Source organism: Cricetulus griseus, chromosome 5 (assembly GCF_003668045.3).
Source record: "Cricetulus griseus strain 17A/GY chromosome 5, alternate assembly CriGri-PICRH-1.0, whole genome shotgun sequence".
Lineage (NCBI taxonomy): Eukaryota > Metazoa > Chordata > Mammalia > Rodentia > Cricetidae > Cricetulus > Cricetulus griseus.
This window is the reverse complement of record NC_048598.1, coordinates 51032857-51055173: the sequence shown is the minus strand read 5'-3', so window position 1 is coordinate 51055173 and position 22317 is coordinate 51032857. Positions and strand designations below refer to the sequence as shown.

General features: G+C 40.4%; 1 protein-coding gene across 1 annotated transcript; it reads left to right on the top strand.

The window, feature by feature from the left end:
* Positions 1-7006: 7006 nt before the first annotated feature.
* Atp6v1g3 (ATPase H+ transporting V1 subunit G3) lies at positions 7007-22317 on the top strand. Its single transcript, XM_027418106.2, has 3 exons — positions 7007-7088; positions 17706-17806; positions 22144-22317. Exons 1-3 carry the CDS (start codon positions 7007-7009, stop codon positions 22315-22317), a joined length of 357 nt encoding a protein of 118 aa, XP_027273907.1.

Here is a 22317-nt window from a genome sequence, read left to right as displayed (position 1 = left end):
TCATTTAAGACATTTTGAGGGCTGCAACCTAGCACTTAAGTGTCTTTTGTATGTCCTTCGTAAACTCTCTTGTATATGAACGTATAAGATCCCCTGAAATCATTAAAATGCACAACCACTTATGTTATATTTTATGCAGATTTGCTTCAGAGAATGGAGCAAAGCACCATAGAAAGGGTCAGGGTTGGGCCAGCAAGGAGTTTATTGAGGTCTAGAGAAGCCTTGGAAACACAACATCACAACATGGACAATCATTTTCCTGAACTCCTTTCTACTGAACCCTCTGACTTAACGTCAATCCCTAGGAATTACCTTTTCTCTGTAAGGCTGAGATCATCAATAAAATTGCCATCACAAGAGCAGAACAGCTTTCTCCTAACAATAGCCACTTAACAGTTCACAGAATAACTAATAATTTCCAGCACTTCAGCTAAGGAAAAGTGCCACTGTCTAAGACCGCAGAAATTCAGTTGAAATGTGTGTTGACCAAGAGCCATGGTCATTTACAAATCAATTGTCCCAGTTGTACTACTTATTAAGCAATAAAATTAAACAGTGTAGAAGTTGATTCGAGGGACTATCGACGTGGCTGGGTTGGCAAAGTGCTTGACTAGAACACACAAACTCTGGTCTCAATCCAAAACAGGCATTAAGCAAGTGTAGCTGTGCATGTGTACAATACAAGTACTCAGGAGCCAGAGACATCAAAACCTCAAAGTTCAGACCCCTGAACATGGATGTCAATAAGGAGGCTTCTGCACTCCAGGGAGCCTCTGATGGTGGATTAGTATTTTTCCCTGGTGCAAGAAGGGACTTTGAGAGCCCATCCCATGTGAAGGGTTACACTCTGGCCCTGGACACATGGGGAAGGGCCCAGGACCAGCACAGGAAGATTTGGTGGACTTTGCAGAGCCCCCGTTGAGGGCCCTACCCTGCCTGGGGAGTGGTGGGTGGATGGGGTGGGGGTAGGCTGGGGTGGGGGAGGAGGAATGGGGGTGAGGGGAAGGAGAGGGAGAAGGGACTTACATGTGAAACAAGTGTGTTCCCTAACTAGAACTAATAAATAAATTTAAAAAAAAACCTCAAAGTTAAACCTACATAGTGAGCCCCAGGCCAGTCTGGCCTACATGACACCTTGGGGTTTTTTTGTGGGGAGGGTTAGAAAAAAATCAGAGATACATCACCCTTTACAATAGCCACAAACAACATAAAATATCTTGGAGTAACACTAATCAAACAAGTGACAGACCTGTATAACAAGAACTTTGAGTCTTTAAAAGAAGAAATTAAAGAAGATACTAGAAAATGGAAACATCTCCCATGCTCTCGGATAGGCAGGATCAACATAGTAAAAGTGGCAATCTTGCCAAAAGCAGATTCATTGCAACCCACATCAAAATACCAGCACAATTCTTCATAGACTTTGAAAGAACAATACTCAACTTCATATGGAAAAACAAAAGATGCAGGATAGCCAAAACAATCTTGTACAATAAGAACATCCCTGACTGCAAGATTTATTATAGAGCTATAATTCTGAAAACAGCTTGGTATTGGCATAAAAATAGACAGGTAGAACAATGGAATCAAATTGAAAACCCTGATATTAACTCAAACACCTGTGAACACCTGATTTTTGACAAAGAAGCTAAAATTATACAATGGAAAAAAGAAAGTATCTTCAACAAATGGTGTTGGCATAACTGGATGCTGGCATGTAGAAGACTGCAGATAGATCCATGTCTATTGCCATTCACAAAACTTAAACCCAAATGAATCAAAGACCTCAACATAAATCCAGCCACACTTAACCTCTTAGAAGAGAAAGTGGGAGGTATGCTCTAGCAAACTGGTACAGGAGACTGCTTCCTGAACATAACACCAGTAGCACAGACACTGAGATTGACAATTAATAAATGGGACCTCCTGAAACGGGGAAGCTTCTGTACGGCAAAGGACACAGTCAAAAAGACAAAATGGCAGCCCACAGAAAGGGAAAAGATCTTCACCAACCCCACATAGGACTAATTCCCAAAATATACAAAGAACTTACGAAGCTAGTCACCAAAACACCAAACAATCCAATTAAAAAGTGGGGTACAGAACTGAATTGAGAATTTTCAACAGAGGAGTCCAAAATAGCTGAAAGGCACTTAAGAAAGTGCTCAACATCCTTAGCCATCAGGGAAATGCAAATCAAAACAACTCAGAGATACCATCTTGCACCTGTCAGAATGGCTAAAATCAAAAGCACCAATGACAATTTTTGCTGGACAGGATGTAGAGAAAGGGGAACACTCCTCAACTGCTGGTGGGAGTGCAAACTTGTACAGCCACTTTGGAAATCAGTATTGTGATTCCTCAGGATTTTGGCAATCAGTCTACCTCAAGATCCAGCAATTCCACTCTTATACATATACCCAAAGGATCCACATTCATACAACAAGGACATCTGTTCAACTATGTTCATAGCAGCATTATTTAAAATATCCAAAACCTGGAAGCAACCTAGATGCCCCTCAACTGAAGAAAGGATAAAGAAAATGTGGTACATTTACACAATGGAGTATTACTCATTGGGAAAAATAATGAAACCTTGAAATTCACAGGCAAATGGATGGAACTAGAAGAAACCATCCTGAGTGAGGTAACCCAGTCACAAAAAGACAAACATGGTATGTACTCACTCATCTATGGATATTAGACATAGAGAAAAAAAATTACCAACCTACAATCCCCACATCTCCAGAGAAGCTAGGAAACAAAGAGGACCCTAAGAGAGACATACACAGTCCCCCAGAGAAGGGGAAAGGGACAAGATCTCCTGAGCATATTGGGAGGGGGGAGGGCAGAGGGAGTTAGGAGACAGAGAAGGGGAGAAGAGGAGGGGAGAGTAGGACATGAGGGACCAGAAAGAGTTGGGGGAAGAATAGAGGAAAGCAAGAAAAGATACCTTAATTGAGGTAGCCATTATATGTTTAAAGAGAAATCTGGCACTAGGGAAATGTCCAGATATCTACAAGGATGACCCCAGCTAAGAATCTAAGCAATAGAGGAAAGGCAGTCTTAAATGTCCTTCCACTATAATGAGATTGATGTCTACCTTATATACCATCATAGAGCCTTCATCCAGTTGCTGATGGAAGCAGAAGCAGAGACCCACAGCTAAGTACTGAGCTGAATTCCTGGAGTCCAGTTCTAGAGAGGGAGGTGTGATGAGCAAAGTGGTCAAGATCATGCTGGGGAAACCCACAGAAACAGCTGAGCTGAACAAGGGAGAGCTTATGGATCCCAGACAGACAGCTTGCAAACCAGCATAGGACAGAACCAGGTCCCCTGCACGTGGGTGTCAGGAGGCCTGGGAAGTCTTGGGGGTCATTGGTGATGGCACAGCTTTTATCCCTAGTGTACAAATGGACATTGGGAGCTCATTCCCTATAAAGGGATACTGTCTCATCCTAGACACATGGGGGAGGACCTAGACCCTGCCACAAATGATGTGACAGACTTTGATGATCTCCATAGAAGACCTTTCTATGGAACCAAAGTGGGATGGGGGGGTCGGTGCAGGGCAGGGGAGAATGGGAGGGAGAGGGAACTGGGATTGATATATAAAATAAGGTTGTTTCCAATTTAAATTTTAAAAAGGAGAAAAAAAAGATCATGTGGGGAAAAAAGCTTAACACCTTGGAAAGATTTGCCAAGGCTGATACACACACACACACACACACACACACACACACACACACACACACACACTGCAAAGCCGCTGGTGTAAATGTGACACTTTGAAAGATTAGGAAAAAAAAATCTTTAAAACCTGAAAAGGGCCCAGCCTTTGTCCTCACAGTCTGGGCGGCTGAAGACATCCACAGGCCTTCCTGGTACCACTCACCTGAGGTGAAAGACATCCAAAATCCAAAGGCCATCCCAGGTCCAGTCCTGGCTGGCTGAAGGCATCCACAGGCCTCCACAGGAAGGTGCCATTACGAAGAGCAAATATATGGTGCAGAAATGAGAGAGAAAGAGAAACAGAATGGTGCATGAGCTCTGGAAAGAGGCAGAATTGACAAAGTGAAGTCAGTGAGTAAAAGACTGATGTGGGTGCTGGTTTGCCACCTGATGCCATGGTGACAGACAAGCCTGAGCTGCTGCCAAGTACCATGTCTGAGTCCATAGTTCTATAGCATCCAGGACCTGAATTGATGTCCATGACTTCAGTGACCATTGAAGGCCATGCTGATGTGTGGGATCTGGTCAGCCATTTGAGAGCCATGTTTATGTCCAAGAGCCATGCGACCTCTGGGGCAAACTGATCTGGATGGCCTGTGCTGTCACCAGGGCCATGGTGATATCCAGCCCGACCTGCTTCCAAGTGTTGTCTGGATCCATGATCCTTTTGCAACTCGGGTCTATGTTGATGTCCATAGCATGTGTTACCACAGGGAGCCACAGGAATGGTGCTTGCTGAAATCTGAGGGCTATGCTGAGCCGACCCTACCCTTCACTGGTGCTGTGATAGCTGGCTGTGCCCTTGAGTCGACACTGAAGCAGGAGAGCTTATCCCACCCCTCATGGGACCACTGAACCCCTCACTTGGGAGATATAGCTCCACCCCTTACCTTGGGCATAGCAGAGCTGGCTCTGACCCTTGCATGATGGGGGGGTGGTCCTGGAGGCCTAGACTGACCTGCTCAGCTACTACCCAGGCCTACATCCTGGCCCTTGGGTTGGCCCACCCTAACAGCTACTCCATTTATTGTTGTAATTTTAAAAAGCAGTGTGCTAGAGAAAGACGCCATGGAACAGAGCTTGGGTGGAGGGTATTTTATTGGGGGGGGGAATGAATGGGAAAAGGGGGAAGGGAGAGGAAAGACCGGCCTCTGGGGACAGGAGCAGCAGAAGAGGAGGGAGGGAGGGGGAGAGAGAGAGAGAGAGAGAGAGAGAGAGAGAGAGAGAGAGAGAGGTGGAGAGAGAGGAGGGGGAGGGGAAAGGAAGGGAGGGGAGACAGAGAGACAGGCAGAGAAGCAGAGAGAAGAGGGGGAGGGGAGGGGAGAGGAGAGGGAGGGAAGGGAGAAAGAGGGAGAAGGAGAGGGGAGGTGGGCAGGGCCCTTTTAAAAGGGAATGTAGTGAATATGCACAGGTGGTGCTCTTAGTGGCTGCAGCTGAGGGCGAATCCTGTCAGAATCCCAAGGACAGGCCAGTACAGATGCCTGAATATTAACATCTGTGACCTGCTGGAGTGTGTGATGGGACTGATCCTGCTGGAAGATAGCTGCAGGATCTCCATGACTCAGGACAACAGCAGGAGAGCTGAGATGAGTTTCAGTGAATGCCCAACGATGATGGTATACAAGAAGCCAGAGGCCAGAGGCCTTGAACCACACCAAGCCTCATTACAATGAACTTTTGCAGGTGGGGCTGATTGACAAAAGGGTATACTGTACAATATAGCAAAACTCCCAGCGCCACTAGGAAAGATGAAAAGGAAGGAAACATGAAGAGTGAGGTGGATTTCTTGTTTGTTTTGTTTTGAGTTCATTTGGGGGCGTTCTTTGGGGGATGATGCTGCAGAGGTGAGGGGCAGATATAAAGAGACTGTGAAGTAAGCAGGACTGAGGTGCATGAGGTGAAATCCCCAAAGAGTCAATAAAGAATTAGAAGATGTATGTATGTATGTATGTATGTATGTATGTATGTATGTATGTATGTATACACACACACACACACACACACACACACACACACACACACACACACATATATGTATTTCAACAAGGAAAAACTGGCCTTTAAAGTTTAGCTCTTAGTTTGTTTCAAAATTATTTCTAAATCTAGGAGCCCATTGAAAGAAAGTGACCCTTACAGACCAGGTGACAAGTGTGTTGCTTATGAAGCCAAAGGCCATGAAAAGCCAATCTGTAGATCACAGTCTGAGCTAAAAAGAAATTTACCCCTCCTTTCCAATAAAAGTGGGGGATATATATATATAAATGTTACATTGTATTGTTTGCTATGAGTGGCTTTCTCATTTGTCTGTTACTGGCCAGAATCAGAAGAAATATGAGGACATTATTGTCCACTATACATAGGTGTGCATAGACACCAAGAAATAGAAAAGGTACACTTAAATTAATCTCAAGTGCATGGGAATAAATCCTCTTATTGTTGATTTAGACACTGTAGTAAGATCATCTTGAACCACAACAAAGCATCACAGGAGAAGGACACAATATGTCCCATTTACTCTTTCTTTCCTGTCACCTGAGGCCTAGAACATGAAAATAATAGGTCCTCTCCAACAAAGCCAGAAAAATCTGCCCCCTCAAAGAAGGAAAATCAATTTCCCTCAAGCAAATATTTCCTCAAGCAGAGACAGAGAAAGGCCTGAGCCAAGTATTACAGGCACAAGGATCAGGGGAATGCTGCAACCTGGAATGTAATCCAGCAACGGCTCAGTATTTGGGGATATATGATAGACTAGTGTACATAAAGATGTCTTACCCATTCCTTTGAAGTAAACTGAACAGCCCATTAGAATTGCCTTGTTTAAGGGAGTTGGTGGCGCACACCTTTAATCCCAGCACTCGGGAGGCAGAGGCAGGTGGATCTCTGTGAGTTTGAGACCAGCGGTCTACAAAAGCTAGTTCCAGGACAGCCTCCAAAGCCACAGAGAAACCCTGTCTCGAAAAACAAAAACAAAAACAAAAACAAAAACCAAACAACAACAACAAAAAAGTTGCCTTGTTTATTTAGAGTTGATGTCAGAGACAAAAGGAATTTTCAGCCTCTTGGAGTGACTGCCTTGTTTTTCTGGGTTCCTCCTTGAGCTCACCTTGACACATAACTCTCTGGTCCAATCAGGAAAGTTTGGAACAAACAACTGTGTTGGGACAAACGTTCACTGTTGACAAAACAAGCTGAGTTCTGTTGTGCTCCATTAGAGGATAAAAGGGCCTGTGTGTCCCAGCTTCCAGAGAAGTCACCTTCCTTGGAGCAAGGCACCATGACCAGCCAGTCTCAAGGGATCCAACAGCTCCTGCAAGCAGAGAAAAGGGCCAAGGACAAGCTAGAGGAAGCAAAGAAGAGTAAGTGTCACCTGTGAGGGTTTGGTCAAAACCTACAGAGGGACGAAGGAGAGGACTATAAGCTTCTTTTTCAGGCAGACCTGCATTTATTTATTTTTTTTTTATTAGAAACAAGCTTGTTTTACATGTCAATCCCAGTTCTCTCTCCCTCCCTCTCCTCCCCCGCCCCAACCCCTTTCTGCTCCCCAAGGAGGGTGAGGCCTTCCATGGGGATCTTCAAAGTCTGTCATATCATTTGGAGCAGGGCCTAGACCCTATGTGTCTAGGCTGAGAGAGTATCCCTCTATGTGGAGGGGACTCCCAAAGTCCATTTGTATACTGGGGATAAATACTGATCCACTACCAGAGGCCCCATAGATTGCTTAGACCTCCAAACTTTATATCCATGTTCACGGGGTCTGGAACAGTTCTATGCTGGTTTCCCAACTATCAGTCTAGGGTCCATGAGCTCCCCCTTGTTCAGGTCAGCTGTCCCTGTGGGTTTCTGTAGTCTAGTTCTGACCCATTTGCTCATGACTCCTCCCTCTCTGCAGCTGGATTCCAGAGTTCAGTTCAGTGTTTAGCTATGGGTGTCTGCTTCTGCTTCCATCAGCTACTGGATGGAGGCTCTAGGATGACATATAAGGTAGTCAGCAATCTCATTATTGGAGAAGGGCAGTTAGAATGCTTAGAATGCTACTTGGGGTCAAACTCATAAATCTCTGGACATTTCCCTAGTGCCAGAATTCTCTTTAAACCTATAATGGCTCCCTCTATTGCTGTATCTGCATTTGAAGTGTGATGTTACCACTTTCCCTGTGAAAGCTTCAGGCATTCTCAGGAACTACCCAGCCATACATTCCACACTGCCACAGCAGGGATGGGGTTCTTGTTAATTGGGATGTTTCTGAGAGGCCATGGGCTAAATGTACAGCTCCAGGTTAGTAAGTTTATGGATGTGGACTTAAGCCTGTCTCTGCATCTTCCTTTACAATTCCACACCTCAATTTGTATAATAGTGTGAAATGGCTAAGAGACAGGCATCTTTCAGATCAAGTCCATCACTAGACAGTAACTAGAGCAGATTACCGATGTTTTTTAAGCAGTCATTTACTGTTTCATTAAATTGGGATAATTTTTAATAGCTTGTTTTATCTACTCTTGGTACATTTTTGTTTATTTTGAGACAGGGTTTCTCTGAGGCTTTGGAGGCTGTCCTGGAACTAGCTCTTGTAGAGCAGGCTGGTCTCGAACTCACAGAGATCCTCCTGCCTTTGCCTCCCGAGTGCTGGGATTAAAGGCATGTGCCACCCACCGCTGGGCCTCTCTGGGTACATTTTACATCCTTATATTTTAAATGTTTCTGCTTTATTCTCCACTGCCTTTGTATTTAATCATACATCTATATGTTTGCATGTGAGTGTCTTCAATAAACTTCAGTTTTTTCCTACTGTCATTGACATTCACAGTATGAGTAAGGTATCAATATTATTCCCATTTCATGAATGAAAAAAGAGGTTTTGTGATTTGTTCAAGGTAATATTTTAAAAATTGAAAATATGGTGTCAGCCACTTTGCTCAGTGTTTGTTTTGTTTATTCTTTCACAATGATCTTTGTATAAAGAGAGGAGATAATGCTAAGAGGCACTTTATGGCATGCTCAGGGTCACATGGAGAAGGCTTGTTGGATAAGGTCTGAGTCTGCAGCCAGTATAGAAAGTTTATCTCATTTTTATACAAGACCGACTTCTGGAGTTCTGGTTCCCTAAACCAAGATTTATGCTTTTCCAAGATTCTAGCTAATATCATGTACTATCTAATTAATAACAATTCGAGGTGCCTTTCATCTTCATGATGATTTTTCCTTCTGTGTCTGCAAATAGATTCAATGTTGCTTAGGTAACTTTTTTGGATGACAGAAAGGAAGCAGGTAGGCAGTGTTTATTCCTTCCTCTGATGTTTACAGTGATGGTAACTCCATTTCCCTTTGTTATGGAGAACTCGTTTCTGAACACTCAGCCATGTGAGCACCAAGAAATGAGAAGACTCTAGTGGGGTTGACAGCAAAGGCAGGGGAGGAGGAAGCTATGTGAAATCATTACTGACATCTCTACATCCTCTTCCTATGACAAAACCAGGAATGCAATCACAGGATGGCATGAATGCAGTAATTCTGTAGAAAGCCAAACAGTCTAGAAAATTCTTGTGCCTTCTATTCAAATTTCTCTACTCACATTTAAAATGTCTGAAAGATCAAAATATTACAAGATACAATAGTTATGCTGTCTTTGCTTCAAGGATGGTATTGGGAACATGCCCGGTCAGTCTTTTTCTGTGATTCCCACAAACCTTGTCAACTACCTTCTCTATTCAAAGTATTTAAAGAAGAAATATTACTAATTATGCAAGTTGTTTATGGGTAAGCGCCACTGAGGGCATTGTGCCTTTGAGTTCCTAATGAAGATAGATAAAAGCCCAACTTCCTTCTCTTTTTTCAGTGACTATGCTGACCTTGGGTAACCATTTCTCAGAAATCATATTAAAATACTTATTTTATTATCCATGCTCCAAACAGCCATTTTATTAGCTGACAGTTTCGTGTGTGTATATGTACACCAATTTGTTTTATATGCTATGTCTTAGTTCATGAATAATAATACAAATGATATAGCTATAATAGAAAATAATAATAATAAACTAAACAACCTATAATAGTAAGTAGTTCAAATTTTAAAATATTTAAAAAATATGTTGACTCTCAGCACTGGTGATCTAAGATTTATAGAGTGTGTCAGTGTGTCCTCCTTGTGTCATGAAGAGGCCTGGGGACAGGTTGCCCCTGACGTGGCTCACCCCTCATGGTCAGCAGGTGGTAGTTTCATTCCAGCAGCACTGAGTTTTTAAGTGATCTGTGGCAAAGAGAAATACCACTTTATACACGTGGTATGTTGACCCTCCTCTCAAGTTCCCATAGTTTCTATTTCCTCCACTGGGTTGGGTGAGAATGCTTGTGGTGCTCACTGGTTCTAAGCTCTGTTGATGGAACTTCAGGAGTAGACATCCATTCCTCCTTATTGAACTACTTGGTGAGCTACATGCTCAGTGAATACAGATCCAAATGAGACAAGGGAATGGTAGAGGCACGTATGGTCGCCATTTTAACAAATACCTTTACTTCATTTTTTCCATAAAAGTGTTCCTCTGAAAATGTGAATTTTATGAAGAATGAAGATTCAGAATAAGGGTGATAATAAATCACCACCTCATTCTTAAATTCACTTATTTGAAAGTCAGTATCTCAGAAGTTGATTCCATGGGGTAGGTGAGTGTACATTTACAAGAAAGAGAAACAGAGGCATGGGAGAGAGGGAAGGGAGGAAATAAAGTAGGAGATGTAGACCCTCCTACAGAAAAAAAAGTAATCAGTATAGTTTGCTGTGTTAGGAAAAACCAAGAGCAAAGAGGTATGTATGTTAAGCTGGAAAAAATTCATCTGGTCCATTAAGGAGGGCTGCCTGAGATCTCAGCAAAGCTGTTAAATAATAGAATTATAAACACTTGGAGGAGTACAGATAAAGGGCTGTAGAAATGATGCACCAGGAATTCTCCCAAAGTTGGTGAGGACTGTAGCAACCAGCTCTCAAGGCCCTCAATGGTGACTGACAGAGATGGTTTGAGGAGAGTAGATGGGACTTCAGATCAGCTGGAAAAGCCGGATTATGAAGCAACAGAGAAGAAAATCCATCCACTCTAGTGAAACATCTGTTATTCTTCATATAAATTATTTTGCATCTCTAAGCTTCAGTCATTGAAAACATAGATGTTGTATGGCTATATTTGTCTCTATAATCTGACTAGTAACCAAAATATTTGAAGAAGAAAAATATGTGTGTGTGTGTGTGTGTGTGTGTGTGTGTGTGTGTGTGTGTGTGTGTATGACTGCAAACTAAATACATAGAATTATTTTTTAATACCCATTCTTGTTGTATAGTGCTGAAGTAGAAAAAAAACGGTATAGAGTAGAGGAAAGCAGTCTGATTATTCTAGTTTAGTCCTGCTGCCAGGTCTGAGTCTACATCTCCTATGCAGGGAAACCTTGACAGAGAAGCTTAAGCTGATTGTAAGACTCTCACACATATTCTTACCTGATAAGCAGCCATGGTGCTTATACAGGGACTAACAGGCTTACTGTTCTTTGTCATACTTTGAGTCAGCATTCTCTTTATATGTTGCTCATTAATCAAAACAGAAGTGATATATTGCTCCAAGACAAGTTACACTTTTACAAGGGAACATCATAGCCTGTCCCCAGAGATTCAGATCTGGGCATTGAGCTGAGACTTTGCTCAGAATTAGATTAGAAATCCAAGGTATCAGCATCAACAGCAGGGCTGGAGACTTGTCCTTCTGTGAAATGCATGGTGGTTTGGTGAGGCTGGCTCTGTTGATGTGTTCACACGTATGAAGCTCAACATCATACAAAGAGCTTGTATTTTTAAGCTGTCTTATAACATGTGCCATGACCTTTCACAAACACTTCGGTCACTTTCTTTTCAAGCTATAGAGAATATTTGGTGTGCTGCATCATAGGATGTACACCAAAAGCTATGATAATCTCTTAAATATTCACATCTGGATATGAGAAAAACTGAACAAGCAAGAATTTGAAGAGTTCCTTGGAGCTACAGACGATTAGAATGAGTAAAGGACACACCCTATGGCTCTCTACCAAGCTCAGTCCTCCCTACCCAGAGTTGCCCTGCCTGCTACAAATCCGACTTCTGCTTCTTAATGTCTGCAGGGGCCCAGCTGGTCACCTCCTCACCTGACTGTGGCCACTTCCTCCATCTCACAGAATAGTTCTGCGAATAAAACCACCTCAGGACATGATCTTCAGTAGCTGAGGTTAACACAAAATTTTGGTGCTTTGTTCTACATAACAAGAGCCCAGGAAATCTCATCTATTCATATTCCTCCAAAGAATAGACAGAATTGCCTTTCAAAGAACATCAAAATGCTGCTCTATAAGCATGATCTTCTGTCCTCTGAGCCTACCATTGAATCATTTTATTGCAAAATATACTCATGAAACACCTCTGCTTCCTACTTAGCTAATGTCAACTCACAGAGTCCTTCAGTCTTGTGTTTGTGGGGGTATTACCTTTCGTTTCTTGTAAGGCACCAATTCACCCATTTGTTTCCAGATCTGAAGATAATCAGGTTATTTGAGCAAGCCCCTTTATTTAATCAAATCTTCACTCGGCAACTAGACGTTTTGCTTCATGTATATGTGACTTTTAATAAACTAATAACAAAAAGCCTTGTATAAAATTTCATGGCCCTGTCTTATATACTTTGCAGGCCTGTAAATATGTCCCCTTTCTTTATAATCACAAGCCAACAGAGTATTTCTTGAGTATATTGTGCTCTCACGTCTTTGAGTAGGTCATATAAAACTACAGGACATTTTTGTCTAGGAACAGCATTTAATCCAGGATATATGGAGTTTTCTTGTCATTTTAAAACAGGAGATATAACTGAAAGAAAAGCACATTAGGACATCAAGGAGCATACATGTTAAGGGAAAGAATCGCTTGGTAGCAATCATGGCCACCAAAGATAGCATTGCTCTTAGTTATGTTTTGTTCTTCTTCCTGATGACTTGTTTATTTTTCCATTGATTTTTTAACAATTGTGAAAACTAAATCAAGAAGGATTTATCATCATTTTAACAAGAACCCCAAACCAAGAATATTCTTCTAGGTAGACTATCTCCTCCTTAGCACACCATATTTTCTACCTCAGGACCCATTGAGCTTAGTGTCCCCTCTACCTGGATGAAGCTTTTCCTTCAGGTAGCTACAGGACCATTTGTCTTATCCATATGCTCACTTGCCATTTCATCTGAGAAACCTCATCACAACCTGTCACAATTTCTCTCTACCCTTAGACTCCTTTATTCTTCATGTGCTCAATATCCCTGTCATGTTAATATACATATTATCTACTCACTGTCTCCTAGATTGCATTCAGAATACAGACTGATAACAAGGTGTGTGACCTTCCACTGCTGTAACCAAAGATCTAGACTAGTGCATGACACACACTAGCTATTCAGCAATACTAACTGACCAGGGGTCTCACTTCAGTTCTCTATGATGTGTATACTGTTAGTTATACCCTTCTCTATCTTTTAGTTTTACTTACTTCTCTACCATATGCCTTTTTTTGAAGATTAAGTGTTGTTATTTCCCCCACCTTACATCCACAGCTCTCTTTTACATCTTGTATACACTCATTTGATTTTTATCTAAACACCATTGCCACAATTAGCATATACAAAGACCTGTATGACTGACATGCAAATCTTCTTCCCTCGTAATCCATCCTCCTGATTGCAGACTTAGATGTCCAACTGTATTATCAGCCCTTGAACTTTCTCAGGGACACCTTCAGGAATCTCTCTAGTGACACCCAGGACCTGTCCTTGTATCAGCGTGTCCCACCTAAAAGTATTTGGAATCATTAATTCTTAGCACTTCCTTAATATCATTTGCTAATCTTCAAGATGACTCTCTGTATTAGACGTACTACACAAGTCTATCTAGTAGACTTCTGTCTGGATGAGAAGAGAGACTCAGAAACTCTAAGTAACTGGCTCATACTTTCAAAGTTTTTATTATCTTCTACATGATATCTACTATGTAATTCTGATTCCCATCTAAGCTGATAAAAAAAGAAACCTCATTTACCCCATACAGAAAATAGCAGTCCAAGCAACAGAGAGTTGTATTTGTGTCTCCAGTACTTATTTGGATCTTAGGACACTCAGTTCCTTGGCCTGGTCTAGGCATGCAGCTAAGGAGTCTGCCTTTGAGCAATGCCTCCCATTTCCTACACAAAACCACTTTTAGCTTGTCCCCAGTAATTTTTTTTTAATTCTTTCCCGACACATTGGAACATTGCTTCAAATACTTCCACCTCCTTTTTCTTCTCCAGAAAAGAACATTACAAAATACCTCTAAGTAATGACTGATTAAATGTGGAACAGTTTTGTCTGAACATCAGGTCATACATGTAAAATTGACTGATTTTATTCAGTGGAGTTGTTTACAATGTCTCTCAAACTGGCTTAGAATGGTCTTTTGTCCTTTACCAATTCCCTGTTTGCCCCATCCATCCTTACAGCTGTCTAGGCTCCCTCCACAGTTCTTCTGAAGCTCTCCCAACAGTCTTCTTGGAGCCCATGCTGTAGCTATCCGTTCATATCATATCCCTGGCATATAATATCAGCATAAAGACACAGGATGATGGAATGAGGTTAGGGTGAAGCCCCTATGTTCCATAAGCTTAAAGTTAGAAGTTTCTCTCTATAAATGTGATTTTTTCAATTATTGCAGAGCAAATAGAATCAATATTTATGTGTCCTTATTTTCCTAGTAGGATCTTGTATATTCTTTAAGATTTTGTGTGTTTGATAATGCTCTTCTTGGAAGCTAGGACAGGATGTACATAATTCCAAACTATGTTGAATTAATACCACCTTTTCCATGGCAAGGACTAAATCTACATGTCCATTCTCTGTGTCTGGCTCTATGCTTGTAGAAGAGGTAGTCAAAAATCACTGAACAAATAATAGGAACAAATAATAGGAGACTAAAGGAAAACCATTCCTTCTGGAACTACTCTGCAGCACCCTTTTGAACATTATTTAAAATCATGATGCATACAGTGAATACATTTTCTGAGCCAAAAATCAGAACTCTTGGTCTTATTAGTCTGTATATCCTTATAAGTGTTATGTATGCATAAATTCCACTGTTATATATTGGGAATAAAAAAGTAGGAATTTCTTTTGTTTCATAGTAACTGTGTTTTAATGCTTAAGAACTAGGTATACTTTCAAACATTGGCACTCTTCCCATACATAGAGAGGAGTGAGCTAGAGGTTAATATGAATGGATTTGATGCATGCATTTTGCTTCACCTCTAACTAAACCATCAGCTTTAGGATTCCATTTTTTACACTGGGTTAAATCAGGTGTAGCATGTGCAGGCTCTCACACAGCAGCAGCTGCTGAGTCTATCCAGAAAATTGCTGCACCAGCAGTGATTTCCTGTGGCTCTCCTCTGTAATTGAATGAGAACCAGCGGGTGACTGGTGCCTTGACAGTGGAATCACAGACAGGCTCTAAGCCTGTCACTGTGTGGTGGAGCCTTACTCAGGGATAGGGCACAGAGAGCTTTTCCTTCGATTAACTTTTCAATAAATGTACCAGAGTCATAACTTTGAAACCAGTCATTTTACATATTATGAGATCAAAATAGGGAAAAAGGATGTTTTACCCCATTCATTTTGTAAAATAATTAAGTATCAAGTCATTATCACTAAGAAAATAGTAAGATAAGTTTGTATTTTTATCCTGATGCTTATGACAAGAGATTCTCTGTGAATAGGGTATGTTTGTTGCCATGAAGTAGATAGAGACATAATGTCCTGAAGCATGCAGAGTATACAGTTGGCAGTAAGCATTAAGTAGGCAGATGGAAAGCTTGCTGTTAGTGTTTTCCTAAGGCCAAAGAATCTCAAAATTAGTGTCCATCAGACTTTGTATTTAAAGAAAGTAAAAACAAGGTTAGTTATCTATTCTGAAAAGTGTTACCAAGTTCTACCTAGGTGAATCTGTCTTTATTCTAAGCACATATTCAATAACTACTGAAACAACTTGTTCCCAGCCAGGAGAGAAATGTAGAAACAATCTCCACGTGACACAAATGCCACAAAGATACAGGTGACAAATAAATGTTTATATTAAGACTTTTTCTTCTTGTTTCAGTGAGATGGCTTAAGGGCTAAAAGCTCTTATCTGGGGAGGGCTGAATTTGAGTTTGATCTTACAGAAAGGTACAAGGAAAGAGCCCACTCTACAGAGTGAGTTGTCTTCTGGCAGCTATACATGTCTTGACATGAGAACGCACACTCTCATATCCACCCACATACATACACACAAAAAGTAATTATATTAAATACAATTAAAATTGTTTTAAATCCCTTCTTGCTACTTAATGTGGCCTACTTATCTAGTTCAGCCATGTACAGTATAACAGCAAAATTTGTAACCTAAACTTGAGACATGATCAGAGAATAAAATGTGTCACATAAATGAAGAATACAGTCATTGAAAGGCAATAGATTCCAAGAGAGAAAATAATAAAGTTCAGAGTTTCTTGAAAGTTTTAATGCTACAGAGTATTCATGCCTGTCCCCTAGAAAGTGGAGGCTGGTGGGGACACAGCAGTCATTATGATCAGTCTGTTGTCAAAAGAGCCCATTGCATGTGCATGACTAATGATGCCCACTGCAGTGTTTGTCTAAGACTTTCATCTTACCTTGTCTTGTGGCTTAAGGCTTACACCTTTGCTCTTAATAAAAAGAAAGGGGGTACTTAGCTAAATCTCCCAACCATTAAAAACAATTGGTTTTACAGCCTCTTTCAAGTCCCCCTCAGAGAAAGCTACCATAAGAAAAACTACTTTGATGTGTTGTTGAGCTTAATCAGACATTCCCTAGTAGCAAATGGGAAGAAAAAAACTCCCAATAAAATGCCTTAAAAATTGAAAGTCATTTGATAGAGTCTGAGCTGCAGTCTGCAATGATTCTGGAGGTCTGCCAGCACTAAATAGGATCCAGTTGGTGTGGACTGAAGGATGCCTGGCAACCAGTCAGGACAGAAAAATCTGACCAAATAATGTCTTTTTTTGAGTAAGTGACAGCTAAAAGCTGTTCTCTGGCTGTTACTGCTGTGAGTATATAGGTAGATTTTTTTTTAAGGTATACATGTGAAAGAGAATTGTTACTCCATGTTCTAAAGGACCCAATTGAAGAAAAGAAACTAAAAAGTTGAATATTATTTTAATGAAGTTTTACATAATAGAATATATATATTTATAGAACATACACACACACATATATATATATATGTATATATATATACATATATATATATATATATATATATATGAAGGAGTATTCATCAATGTACTTTTAAAGTCAGTTGCTGGGAATCAAACTTGTATTCTTTAGAAGATAAATGAGCGGCCTTCAATGACTAAGCTATCTCTCCAGCAAAATATTTATTTTTATTATTATTTTTAAATGTGTTAATGTGTGTGAACCTGTGCACATGATGACTGCACTTACAGATTTACGCCTGTGCACATGATGTGTGCACTCACAGGGTTACACCTGTGCACATGATGTGTGCACTCACAGGGTTACACCTGTGCACAGGATGTGTGCACTCAGAGTTACACCTGTGCACATGATGTGTGCACTCAGAGTTGCAGGCAGTTGTGAGCCACTGGAAATGGGGGCTGGGAGATCCTCTACAGGAGCAGTGCTAGCTTGTAACTGAATGCTACAGGTGTGTTGGCGCACACCTTAAATCTCAACACTCAGGTGGCAGGGCTAGGCAGATCTCCGTGAGTTTGAGGCTAGTCTGGTCTACAAAGCAAGTCACCAGCCAGCTAAGGCTAAATAATGAGACCCTATATCAGAAGAAAACAATTTTTTCAACCATTTGCACTGTTAAAAGTGGTAAAAAGAAATCTGTTACTTCTGCTGCTGTTAATTCTCAGGAAAGGGGAAGCGACTGAAGCAAGCTAAGGAAGAGGCCATGGCCGAGACTGACCAGTACAGAATGCAGAGGGAGAAGGAGTTCCACCTGAAGCAGTCAAAGGTGAGGAAGAGGCCGGCACTGACTTCCAGGTGCTCTGATGAGTGTTCCTGTGTGTAAGGGTTAAGGCAGAATACTAGAATAATCTGCTTGGGATTCAGCAAGCACCGTCTAGCCAAGGTTGAACATACAACCAAATCTTTTTGCTAATTTCACTTTCATGCATTTTTGTCATATAGGAAGGCCATTCGGTTGCTGGCTGATGTATAGTGGGTATTCACATTCATATCAATAAAGAGATACCTGAAAGGACTGCTTGAAGTAATTCTTACCATAGAAATGTGTGTTTTGTGGCTTGATGCTTACTAACAGAGTTCAAGCTAAGGTGCAAACTGCATTCGTTAGGCCAGCTCTCTTTTAGCACATTTATGTAGATACCAGTCCTCGGGCTTTGGTGCCACACCTGCTTGTAATCGCAGACACACAGGAAGTGGAAGTAAGAGGCTGGAGCTCAAGGCCTCCTGACCCTGTTTCAAAAACTAAGAAACAAAGAAAGCTCTTGGGATTTCCTTATGATTCCTTGGCAACTAGATACATTAATTCAGTAAAATTTTCATTTAAATAAAGAAAGAAGCCTGGACGGTTTTCATCCTATCATTTTTGAAGTGTATGAAGTTTGCAGTGAAAGTTAAGTGCACGATAATGCTGGAGAGATAGCTCAGTAGTCAAGTCTTATTGCCCTTCCAGAAGACCTTGGTTCAATTCCCAGCACCTATATCTGGCTGCTCAAACCACCTGCAACTTCAGCTCCAGGAGATCCAACACGTTTTTCTGGCCTCTGCATGTACATGCACAAAAACCTATAAATAAATAACAAAATAAAATAATAAATAAAAAATAAGAGCATAACATTTTCAGAAAGGACAATATGCCATGTTGCAAACAGCCTTAAAAGAAAGCATTAACTTCTATATATCATAGTAACTTCATGTAGCACATTTTGTCCCATTAAAATATGAATATAATACTATTAAGAAGCCTGCCATTGCAAAATGAAGCACAAGAGTTTAGAAATTAATTTACAACCCTTTAGTTATTTTTTCCTTTTTTATTTAAAACAAGATGGTTTTACATGCCAATCCCCGTTCCCATTCCCTGCCCCCCACCAACCTTTGTTTTTTAAGTGGGAAATACGTGAAGATCTCACAACTCACAAAGATATAAAAGTTGGACCTAATTGTAAAAAGAAAAATAAACCTTTGCTAAGTAAGTTCTTTGTTCCAATAATTTTCCTTCTTAGGCTAAGACTATAGCTCAGTGACAGAGCATTTACCTAGCAAGTGTTAGGCCCTGAATTGGATTCTCAGCACACACACACACCACATACATCTTGGCATACAGTGGTTCATTCAGAAAAATTAATTCTTCCTGTAAGTGTTTAGAAGCCAAAATTCTGAACTCTTTCTTATCCATACATACCAGTACAAAGTTCATGATTGGTGCTTATGCAGATCTTTAAACTTTTCTATTCAAATTGTACTGACTCTTTTTTTCCTAAGGACACAAAGAATCCCAATGCCATAGGGTCTTTACTTATACTGTTCTTGGCTTTGTAATCCTCTTCTATTTAGACATTCTCTTCTTTCTTTATCCATGTTCAACTGTTAGCCTCTTTTTCTGACTATCTTATCTGAAATAACCTCTTGGGAAAATAATATTATCCTTGCTTTTTTCATAGCATTTATCACTATATGATACTTTGTATATTTGCATTTATTGTGGTTGCTATCATTCTTTCTAGACAATAAGTCTAGAAATTATGTGTTCTTGTTGTGTTTTCTGTTGTTTCCCTAGATTTCCTACTATTGCTTCAAAGTGGACATTCAATAGACCCTTGTTGAATTAACAAATCAGTGACCATTTCTCTGTGTCCCCATCCTTGCTAGCAAGGTCTGTCATGAGAATGACTTACTAGAACAGAAAGGACAGCCCTCATCAGCAATAGCCAGCTTTGATCATCTTCTGTAGGTGCTTAGGGAATGGCAACTACATCTAATTTTTAAGTAAAAACAAAACTGACCACAGTTTTAGAAAGTGCTTGGTTTAAAGCCCATGAAACCTTTTTTTTTTTTTTCCCTGGGAAGGATTCAATCCAATGTAAGTCTGACTGGAGATTTGCTCTCTACTTTGAACAATAATTAAAACTCCTCATCACTCTAGAATAGCCTCCCAATCTGATTTTACAGTTAAGTGATCAAAGGTGGTACATATATGAAAGGAACCAGAGCCTGTGCTACATCAAGCATAGTATAAAACCATCATTGCAGGTCTTCCCTGGCATGGTCTCCTGGTGTCAGCACCTTGTCCTATCCCTTTGCCTGAAATACTTAAATTAGAAAGGATAGTGTCAAGTATTGAAAGCTCTTAACTCAGCATCAATACCAGGATATAAGGCTATACAAAGGGTTGCAAAAAAGGTTTGAAAATGAGCACATAAAAGTTAAGTGACAACACTCTTAGCCGACATGTATCATGGCATGTTAAGGAATGATCAACTTCCAATTTTAAAATGCACCTTGGAAAATGTGAATTGTAGAATACAGGAACTGAGTTATTTGTAAGACCTGGGGAGCCTCTCACTTCAGTAATATGTACCAAGCATAGGCAATAGTTTGACAAGTATTTGCCTTTCAAATTTTTTTAGCACATAAGACTTTTAGTTGAATCTTTGGTTCAATTTTGTAGACTTCCACTTATGACACTGGATTTAAAATTTTAAAAATGCATTTTGTGGAACTATTTTGTTAAGTAGCCTCAAATACTTTTAAACACGGAATTGTCTCTATGCATATCTATTTCTGGGACACTCAGTTACCATAATCCCTTTTAGTTAAGGTTATCTTGGCTCTTAGGGACTGAAGCTTCACAGAGTCACATTCTTTGATTTGTTCTCCTGATGCCTGGAGTATAAACAGGAAAGAACTTAGACCCACTAGCTGGGATTGTGTTTCATCCCAAGCTTAAGAACCAAAAAGGTTCTAGACTCTAGAGTTATAGTGACCTAACAACTCTACAACAGAAGTTACTGATACATACCTGGGGTTGCATTAAATACATAGCTACTAAAACAGAAAATGAAAACCCTCAATAGTCTTGCCTTAACAGACCCATGTTTAAGAAAGGTCAAGTAGGCAGTGGTGGCACAAGCCTTTAATCCAAGCAGTGGAGAGGCAGAGGCAGGTGGATTTCTGTGAGTCCGAGACAGCCCTGGTCTACAGAGTGAGTGCCAGGACAGGCTCCAAAGCTACAGAGAAACACTGTCTCGAAACACACCCCCCCAAAAAAAGAAGAAGAAGAAAGTATCTTAGTTGGTAGCATGTTTGCATCACAGGAATGAAGTCCTGGGTTCAATCTGCAGAACCAATAGATGGGACATAGTGACACAGTACTCTAATTCAGCACTAAAGAGCTAAGAGGATGAAGAAGTCAAGGTCATTATCAGATACATAGTGAGTTTGTGGCAAATATGGGCTACCTGAGATCCCTCCTCCAATAGAAGAGGAGGAAGAGAAGGAAGTAAAGGAGAGAGAAGAGGAAGACAAGGATGAGAGACTGAGTTGAGAGAGAGAAAATGTGAGCAAACTTAACTGCAGCATTGCTTTCAATTGATGTCTTTCTTTGTTAGATTATATTTTAGACAATGACTTGATGAAGATGCTAATAGGATCAGAAAAATGAAAAAAAGGAATCACTACTTAATAAAGAGCAATAGGAAAAATTTAACTGCCTAAAATTTAAAAGTGACTAAATGAACAAGCGTAATTTAAGTAAAATTCCATCTGAATGAAAACCAGTTTATGAAAAAATTCTCAGTACTATACCTGTTATTCTACATCATATATATATGAATTACCTTAGACAACATATTTTAGTTACATCTTCCTTTAAAATTATTATATTTTTTTGCTCTGTAAAGTCAGGAAAACATGAGCTTAGTATTGCCTTTCTACTCCACTTTCCAAAATTGGAATTCAGAAAATAAACAACAGGAAATTTGAGAATAGAATTGAAATTATTGCATATACTTTAAATGTGATATGAAAGCGTGTGTAAGGCATAAAGATTAGAAACTCAAGTTTAGTCTATGGAATGAGCCCACTGTGTCTTTAGGGAAGTTCATCCTTCACAATCAGGCTCTTCATAACCTTGTCTGTTCCCAAAAGAAAGAATTCTGGCATGTGTGTGTGTGTGCACACGTACACACACACACACACACACACACACACACACACACACACATTCACACCATAGAACAATCATCAAAAATATGCTTAAGTTTATAAAATAATTTAATTTAAAATGGCATATGTTAAAACAAATCTCATCTTTTGCTTTCACAGATGATGGGCTCCCAGAGCCACCTCTCAGATGAAATAGAAGAGCAAACACTAGAGAAGATAAAAGAGTTGAACAGAAGCTACAACAATTGTATGGAAAGCGTAATTAAGCAGCTGTTGAGCATGGTGTGTGACCTGAAAGCTGAAGTCCATGTGAACTACAGAGCCACTGACTGA

Excerpts from the sequence above, each read along its gene's own strand:
- Atp6v1g3 (XM_027418106.2), top strand. The coding sequence starts at position 7,007 with ATGACCAGCCAGTCTCAAGGGATCCAACAGCTCCTGCAAGCAGAGAAA. Across the intron at positions 7,089-17,705 it reads GCTAGAGGAAGCAAAGAAGA|GAAAGGGGAAGCGACTGAAG; the intron begins GTAAGTGTCACC and ends GTTAATTCTCAG. Across the intron at positions 17,807-22,143 it reads TCCACCTGAAGCAGTCAAAG|ATGATGGGCTCCCAGAGCCA; the intron begins GTGAGGAAGAGG and ends TTGCTTTCACAG.